The sequence below is a fragment of the Condylura cristata genome, unplaced genomic scaffold (assembly GCF_000260355.1).
Source record: "Condylura cristata isolate star-nosed mole 26May11 unplaced genomic scaffold, ConCri1.0 scaffold00019, whole genome shotgun sequence".
Taxonomy (NCBI): domain Eukaryota; kingdom Metazoa; phylum Chordata; class Mammalia; order Eulipotyphla; family Talpidae; genus Condylura; species Condylura cristata.
In genome coordinates this window covers 23,554,364-23,563,532 of record NW_004567120.1, presented here as the reverse complement: position 1 = coordinate 23,563,532, position 9,169 = coordinate 23,554,364, and the positions used below count along the sequence as shown (strand labels likewise).

At 41.9% G+C, this 9,169-nt stretch overlaps 1 protein-coding gene across 1 annotated transcript; it reads right to left on the bottom strand.

The window, feature by feature from the left end:
- Positions 1–604: 604 nt before the first annotated feature.
- UBE2A (ubiquitin-conjugating enzyme E2A) lies at positions 605–8,495 on the bottom strand. The gene is made up of 6 exons (XM_004685745.2): positions 8,251–8,495; positions 8,041–8,121; positions 7,603–7,628; positions 2,667–2,756; positions 1,650–1,738; positions 605–1,068 (listed from the first exon to the last, which is right to left on the bottom strand). Exons 1-6 carry the CDS (start codon positions 8,292–8,294, stop codon positions 940–942), a joined length of 459 nt encoding a protein of 152 aa, XP_004685802.1. The 5' UTR covers positions 8,295–8,495; the 3' UTR covers positions 605–939.
- Between the last annotated feature and the right edge of the window lie 674 nt (positions 8,496–9,169).

The window sequence follows — 9,169 nt, the reverse complement described above, 5'->3', positions numbered from 1 at the left end:
ATAATACTGAAAGGGAAGAAACTGAAACATGCAGCATAACTCAGGCTTTGAGTGGAAAATATTGGTATTTTGCCACAGATATGCTCCCTTCCTTGAAGTAAAGGTTTAAAAAAAGATAGGGGGTTATAAATGTGTTCATCTAAGGTAGCACTGCTCCTTAAAGATGAAAAGGTCTCCAATCTTCCCTAGCTTAAAAACTAATGATTGTTTTCACCCCTATTTCCCCACACCTCTTTAAAAAGTAAAAAACCCAAAAGACTCCAGTATCCCCAACTTAGCATGGGTGTGTCCAGTGACTATCTTGCAAGGAGAGGATGTGTCAGTTACTATAGGTGCTGCACTGTCCTTTGGCTGAGTCCTTTAATATTCGCCTTACCAGTAAAACCATCTTGTAATTCATAGTGGTTAGATCTGAGCATCATAGCATTTTTTAGCTTCCATTGCTTTCGAAATGGACTATTATATGGATATGCTTCCCTGTTTTCTATAGGCTGTATGCCAAACAGCAATCATTCCTATCCAACACAAGTGAAGGACCAGCCAGGATGAAACACTTCAACCATCATTTTGTTAAAGATATCCCGGTCATCAAGCTATGCATAAGCACCACTTGCATAACAATTCATTTTAAAAAGCTTATTGTAAAGTACAGTAACACAATACTGTCCTAGAACTGCAGATGAGGCACAACAGAAAAGGAATAGTTAAGCATTAGCAATGTTTGCACGTAACCCAGGTACAGTACATTTGATTTCAGAGGGTGTTTCTGATGTTTGAGGAGTGGGTAGAAGGGTAGGAAAATCTTGGCAAGGGAAGATGGAAACAGCACAACAGCTATTTTGCATTTAATAAAGTAAATAATGACACTGAGGAATAGGAAGATGACAAACACATCAATATATATTTTTCATATGACCAGCTTCTTTTGCTGCGCCCGGGTCAACAATCACGCCAGCTCTGTTCCACTATTGCAGAAACACGTTTTTCATATTCCCGCTTGTTCTCCTGGTACAGCTGAGCAGCCTGGCTATTTGCTGGACTATTGGGGTTGGGTTCATCCAATAGAGACTACAGAAACAATTTTTAGAAAGTCAGTTCCTCAACGCAAAAAAAAAAAATACACATACTCAAAACATTAACAGCTAGTTTATAAGATAGTGACATTCAACTGAATTATCCTAAGTAACAGTAAAGTTGCTCTTTTAGCATACTAAGCTAGTGGTACATTAATCTGTTAGTAGCTAGGCAAATGTATCTATTTCCCAGAGTCTTGGATTTTTTAAAGATTAACTTATTTATGCATACAAGAACTGGGTTCTTGTATGTGGGGGTTGAAGGGGGGTGACAGGATTCACCAAGGACAAAGTGGGAAGCAGAACAAGCAGACTGACTAAAATATACTGAGGGGAGCAGTGGGCAAGACCGCAGAGGTCTGCTGCACCATGTGGGGCAGCTCCCTGGCCAGGAATCAAACTCATGCTGCAGTGGCTGTGGATAACTTCATAGTGCTGAGACTTAATTCCTTGTACCACTAGAGAGGCCCTGACTTGGATATTGATAACCTACATTTTACCTTGAGCTTAAGTTAAGACTATTTAATTGCTAATATAATATATCAAAGGTTGTTAGTAACATTAAGGGAAATTCACCTGTATAGATGTTAAAATGGAAGACACATCATAAGTTGGACTCCAGCGGTTCTGAAGTATGTCCAGACATATACTACCATCTGCATAGACTAGGAGCATAGAAGTAGACAGGTTAAACATATCAAAACCACTAAGGTTTTAACAGTATAATCAAGACAAATATAGTCAAGAACAGTTTGCTTTTCAGATTTTGAAAGATTCCAAAACTGCTTCTCAATTAAGTTTTTAAAAAGATGAGTCATAATCACTACTAGTGGAATCATCAGGATGATCTCAGATGTCAAATGTAATCAGTATAAAGCTGGCAGGCACTTAGTGTGTGTTCTCCCGAAGACTGCCCCGTTATGCAGGAAATCATAGACATTTTCTGACAGACTCCCTAGCCACCCATATACTCGTGGGGAATTCATTCTACCCAATCTGTAAACTGAATCTCCTACCTGAAATAAGATAGCTTAGAGTTCACAAGGTTACAGTTCGGCATGAAGATAAAAATATCTGATACTCTGGAACATACTTTATTAACCTGAATGAAAGGCAAGCTGTTCTAGGCTTACTATTAGAAAAATAGCCAATCATTTGTGGTGCTTTCCCAACATGCTATATCTCTATCCCCACACTTCAAACACAGAACCTGATATTCCGCAGGGCTGGAGTGGAGCCAGGGCACCTACATTTTTAAAATGTTCCTTGGTAATTCTGATGTCCATTCAAAGCTGAAAACTATCCTAAATACTAGTGAAAATAACTGTAAGATTACCCCAACCTGGCCTAACATTAAAAGGAAACCTCAAGAGTTAAATAGAAAGATCAAGCCAGAAAGTTCTTAAAATTCCAAAGGCAAAGTCCCTTTATTGCTTAACTTCTAAGACTATAGATGAAGACAGCATGGACAAGTTCCATTTTCAGGAAACAGCCAAAACTCCTAAACACAAACAGGCACTGCAGGCAAATAGGAAATATGGGCTAACTCCACACTACACAGTGTACAGGCCAGGTATTAAAAGTGATACTTGCCATTTGGATGAAACATCTTAGAGACAAATCTAACCGTAGGTGGCTTATTCGGATATTCCTCAGTGAATTCTATTGTAAGCTTAAACGTTCCTGTGGTTAAAAAAGAAAAATTTAAGAAAGCATACTTATTGCTTTGTTCAGCAGTATATGGCTTTTAATGCTATGCGACTTTTTCTTCTTTGAGCATTAAATGGAATAATGTAAAGATACTGGGTAGAGAGGCAAGAGCCCAGGGAAAGGATACCTCTCCAGCAACTGCTCTAGGAATGGATGGACACTATGAACTGCCAGCCAAAGGTGGTGTGCCCTTGGGTTTGTCTTTACTCTTCCTCCAACTTAAAGACAGTCATCTTAAACTGAGAATTCCTGCCTGTGAAATAACTCAGCCACTATACAGTCTGAAGATGGCATTAAAATGACAAGAAGCCAAATTACAAGGGCCAAAATGTGGCCTTTTTCCTTTAAGACTGAAAGACCTTAAAGGTCTCTCTTGATCAGTGGCCACCTTAAATGCTGCCTGTGATTTAAATGTGCCAGAAAGAATGAGAGCACAAAGGTTCAAAAGTTTATACAAATCAGTAGTCAAATTATTTGTTTTAAGGATGCAATACTCATAAAAATGCCCACTGGTTCCTTTTCATGTACTAGCGACTATAATGAAAACATAATTGAATGCAAGCCCAAAAAGCTTGACAGTCCCTCTCAGTGTGACTCCCAAGGTACTTCACTATAAAATCCACTCGATTATTCACACTAATGGAGGGAATTAAGGGCAGACATAATTTTAAAATAACATTAGATTGTATTCATGTCGCCAGCAATTTATCTTTTGAAAGATGTTTGTTTAGGCTATTATTACTCCAATACAATAGACCACATTTCAGAGAGTATAACTGTTACCGGTTCCTGCAGAGAGTAGTTTATTTCCTACTTGCTTCCATTAATAGGCTTAGCACATCATGCTGCTAGATGTAACAATACCAAACCCAAACTTTGGGTGCTGCTAGAAGGCTCACAGGAAACAATTCACTAAACAAAGTTCCTCTAGACAGCATCCATTATCTTCATCAGTTATCCTAAGTTTCACAATAATAAAAGATGCAGTATCTGGAGACATATTATAGTTCTACTCCCTAAATGACTTGAAAGTCAGTCTGAAGATGCTACATAATATGACTAAGGACAAAAAGTGAAATTTTTTGGAAATAAGCCTGCTATATATAGTTTATCAGAAATGTTTCACCTTTACGCCCCCTGGTCACACATCCTCTTTTTGAGGAAGAGAACATGGTTCTTCCTTTCTCAGTACTACACACAGTGTAATATGCAAGAAAAAGTGGGAATGAGTGTTAGGGAGCTCAAAACTTTAGTGTTTCCTCATGTAACACATTTGGCTCAAATGTTGAAATGTGATTCAAAGAACTGCTCTAAAATTGGGCAAATTGAACAGTTTACTTTAAACTAAAGCCATTGTTAAAGGGTAGCGCTGAAGGTGGTAGGCAAGGCAGGCATCAGTGGTGGAAGCAGAGCAACAGCTTTGCTGTCAGACTTGGGCTCAAATCCTTGCTTTGTTACTGTGGAGCAGTAAGTTAGGAACCCTTAGGGAAGCCACTCAATGTGAATATACCTCAAGTTCCTCATCTGTAAAGTGGGATACCCAACTCAACGCTGTTGTGACATTGAAATGGGGGAAATAAACAGTGCCACAAAGTATAAGCACAAGCAATTACTTTAGCTCTAATAACTAGAAAATTTCATATCTCTAGATCAAGGAAAAAGTAAAAATCCAAGCTTTACTGTTAGAAATATAAATGAATTAAGATAAAATACTACTTTCTGACCTACATCAAACACTCACAGGTAAAAGCAAATTGAGGACTTAAGTTGCTGGTTCACAAAACCTTTGACTTGAGCTTTCTGCCTAATAACTGTCCAGAGTTCAATAAGGTGGTTACCATGCTACCAAAATAAGTTACTCTAGTCTTTTAAAACAGTTCATTTAACATCTGCAGTAAAACATCCTGCTTATGTCTACTTGAATTCAGACTTACCCAAATCTTATTCCAAGTACATATTAAAAAGAGAGTATTTTAAACATTTTAACAACCAGAACTTCTTTAGTGCAATTCTCAATGCAATTCCTAAGATCCAAAACCAATGTAAAGGAAATTTAAATTCCTAGAATATTATGCAATTGAGACTAAAGCTTATCCTGTGAATACTTAGGAGGTTAAGCTTTAAAATAACACCATCGTTGTTGTAACAGTCTATACTGATTTTATCTTCTTGAAGTATAGCCAAAGCAATGTAAGGAAAGAATTTATGTAGATATAGGGACCAGGAAATGTATGTAAATGTGTTAAATGGCTGTTGTGTGCAATAAGGATACAGTTAAATGAGTGTGTGCTCTGCTAATTCAAATCCCAAAATTCAAATATTTGAAGATAGGTTAGCCAAAGAAAACAGCGCTGCAGGTATTTTCTGTAATCTCTCCACCAGTTCATGACCCCTAAGAAAAAAGCAGTCGATGGACTTTTTTGATGGTAAATTCAGATTTTTAACATAATACCCATTTACTCTTTATCAAAGTATTTACCTTAATAACACCCTTCACAATTTTTGAGTTCTTAAAAAAATACTTATACCCAAATTCTTAACAATCCATCTATTATGAAAAGTAAATGCTAGCATTTTATTGCATATATTAACAATTTCTGGATGATGTGGAGAATACTTTATGCCACAGCCTTTGCCCTAGCAACATACCAAGACATTCTGATGAGGAAGCATGGCCCCCCTGCCCTGAATGTTCTGCTTGGTAGTGGAAGTTCTTGGGTACAGTCCTCTTATTTCATGTGTGTAAAGTTAAATAAAAACACCTTAAGAGTTCCTTAACTAGGGCTGAGCTGTTGGAAACAGAATTCCTTACAAGAAAGCAGCAAAAGTAGTTTGGGGGCTGTTGATTCATGAAAAACACTGGAAACAGCAAAAGCAACTATGCCACCTGTCCAGTGTTTGCCGTAAATTCCCCGAGGGTAAATAAGAGGTATTTTAAAACATATTTTAAAAAATATTTCCTGTAGCCTCAGTCAGTGTTCTAGACACCCGAGGACGCATCCATGGCCAGCAGGCTGCTGCATGGAATGAACCTGAAAGAATGCTGTCATTCAGCCTGAGTAATTCCCTCCAGTAATGCCAGGCTAGCGCTCCACACATCATCAAAAACAGAGCCAGTAATGTCAAGGGGGAAGGTCCAGGTAGATAATGGATTCCATAAGTACCTTTTCAATTCATACCACTTAAAACAAGAAAAGCACCCTTGAAATATTTAAGTAGCCAACCCCCAGCAAAGTGATGTACTATTAATAAAGCTGTGCCCAGCATAAAGCAGTCTGAATAAAATCAGGAGGAAAAAAGGAGCCAATGAAAACAAAGCTTGCTAGAGATAAGCATATATCCAATATATCTTCATATAAAGCTTAGGAATGAAGAACTAGCAACACCTTGCAGTAGAGGAAAATTAAGTCTGGCTACCTCTTACGGTGGATCAGTTTAAATGATTTATTGCACCAAAGGAATGTGCCTTTAGAATCACTTTCTACTGCTGCCATTTCTTTTTATTGCAACACTGAAGAGCACTGATATTTACCCAGAGGATGAAGGCAGAGAGGAAGCTCAAAGTAGTCAGGTGACTATCTACAGTCTTCTAGGGAAATCTGAGTATTTGAGTCAAATTATAAAATTAGTTGATACTGACCTACCTCAAATCTTGTAGACCGGTAGCATCAAAAGCACTCCGTCTCAGCAGCCTATGTAACGGACTTAGCAAACTACAGAAGTGTTTTGTGTTCCCACCTTCACGCTGGGTGATGTGCACGTGTGTGCGCATACCCAGATACAGCTAATGCTATGTGGGCAAAGTAAGTCACTAAGAGCCTTTTCTTCTGGTAAACAGCTCAAATTTAAGACCTATTTGAATGCAGTCACTGGAGTTCATTTTAGTCACCTTTTATATAGTATTAAAGTTTCAACACACAACTATACACACAAGACTGGGTGCCCTTAAAGCTGTATGGATGTCAGTTTCCTGCTTGTGACAGAGCATCACCACCTCACCAGTATTAGCAAAGGGAGGGGAAGGTGAAGGGTACAGACAGCCTCCTGTCACCTTCTGTAACTACACAGGTATCTATAATTATCTAAAAGCAGAAAGTTCTTAAAAATCTTGAAAAGCAATTAACATGTTTTTAAAAGTCAAACCTAAATCCATTGGAAGTCATGTGCCTACACATACAGGCAGTACCTTCCAGTAGGCTGGAGACTGGTGAATTCAGCACATTAAAGCTAGCCTCAGTTGTGAAGCAGCTTTAAGGTGACTGACCATAAAACCACATGCTAAAAATTTATTTAAAATTAAAATTATACTCAAGCTGGCTGTTAAAGTGTGATTAAATACCATCCTTAGAGCAGGGAGGCTCAGTCAGTGCCAGGTTGTAGAATCCAGAGAGCTGTGTGCAAAGGATTCTTGCAGCCATTCCATGTCCAACAAACACACAGTAAGCACCTGCTGAACACAGTTTCTGCCCTTGGGTCTCTAAGTCTACCAGCAAGTGACTGGACTGATACTTAAGCTTTTTGGTGGGAGCTGAATTTAGCAGGTTCCCAGTCCAGACCTCAAAAATCCTCAATAGTGTTACCATGCTCCTTGCCCAGATTTCTTTCTTTCTTTTTAAGAAAGCAAGTAAGAGAAAAGGTACAGTTTTAGTGAAGTGGATAATAGCCAAAACAACCTGCCACAGACTGGCCTCCACTCAAGCCTTTAGCAGGCAGGAGCTATAGAGAAGCAGGTTCCTAAGGAGAAACTTCCAGGATGACTGGAACCCTGTTCCCGGAGACATCAGGCTCCTGAAAAAAGTGTGTAAAGAAACTCTCTTACCATCCTCAAAAGGGGTCCCTTCAGGCCTGCAATACAGAAAACAACAACAAGAAGTCAGTGTCCGTTTATTAAGGGGCTCCCTTCCCTCTGGTTCACTTCAGGAGGTGCCTATTCCCAGCCCTGCCAACTCCTTCGCGGGCAAACCACTGTTTCCTGGGTGAGAAAACCAGTACAGATCCAGGTTTGGGGCTCAGAAAGCCGGCAGGCCGCCGCGCCAAACCGCCACCACTCCCCGCCCCGCCCCCCTCAGAACCCCAAACGGTTCCCCTGGCAGCGGGAACAGAGCTAATCGAGGCACAGGCTCCGGGAAGGCGCCTAGGCCCAGCCAAACCCAACCCGTCCCCTTCCCCTCGGCCTCGGCCAGGGGCCCGGCCGGAGGGCAGACCCATCCCAGTGGGCGCCCCCCATCTCTCGCCACCGCCCTGAACGCAGACTCACCCAAAAATGACCGCGTTCCAAACCATTATGTTGTTCTCAGACGGAGCCCCGCTGACTCCCGCTGGGGGATCCTCCTGCAACCTTCAGAGAAACACACCCGAGTCCCGGCATCCGACACTGGCCTCGGCTCGCCAGCTCCCCAGCGGCCCCAAGTACCCGCCCTGGGCCCGGCGGCCAGCCCCCCGGCCCCAGCGATCCCGGCCGCTTTACCTCTTGAAGTCCCTCATGAGACGCCGCCGGGCCGGGGTGGACATATCTCTAGTTGGGTCAGGGGTGGGGCATACACCGAGGTCTCTGGTATCCGCTGACGGCACGGAGGCTGAGTAGGCTGCGGAAGCCGAAGAAGCCGAGGGAGAAGCGCCCAAAGGTACGGCACTACCTCTCCGAAGTCGAGGGTCGGTCTGGCGCCGGCTAAGCACCACCCCGGAGTAGACCGAGGCTGAACCAACCTGGAAGAAACGGGGGGGTTGGAACGCCGAACGCCGGACAGGCCGTACCAAGACGGGGCGCGGGGGGTGGGAGGGAAGGAAAGTTGCTTAGGTCATAAAACCCCAGAGGAGGAAGGCGGGGCGCGCCGGGCGGTGCAGCCTAGAGGCCACCGCCCCGCCCCCGGAAGCGCGAAATTCGCAAGGGGTTAAGGGATGCTGGGGGGCTCCAGCTCCACCTGCCACTTCTAAAGGGAGCCGGCCAGCTTTTGTGACTCTTTTCTTTTTCTTCTTCTTTTTCTTTTTCTATTTCTTTCTTTTTCTCTTTCTCTTTCTTTTTCTTCCTTCCTTCCTCCCTCCCACCCTCCCTCTTCTTTCTCTCTTGCTTTCCATCCTTCTTGTCTTCCTTCTTTTCCGTCCTTTTTCTCTTTCTCGTCCTTCTCTTTCGCGCTTTTTCCTTTACTTCTTTCCCCCTTTCTGTCCTTTTCCTTTCTTTTCCTCTTTGTCTCCTTTCCCTCCTCTTTCCTTCCTCCTTTTCCCCTTTTCTTACATTTTTGTTTTCTTCTCCCTTCCTTGTTCCCTTGCTTTCTTTTCTTACTTTTTCTTTCCTTCCTCCTTTGTTTTATTGCTTTCTTTTCTTCTTCCCTTCTTCCCTTTCTTCCCCTCTCTTCCTTCCTTCCTCCCTCCCTCCTTTCTCTTTTTGA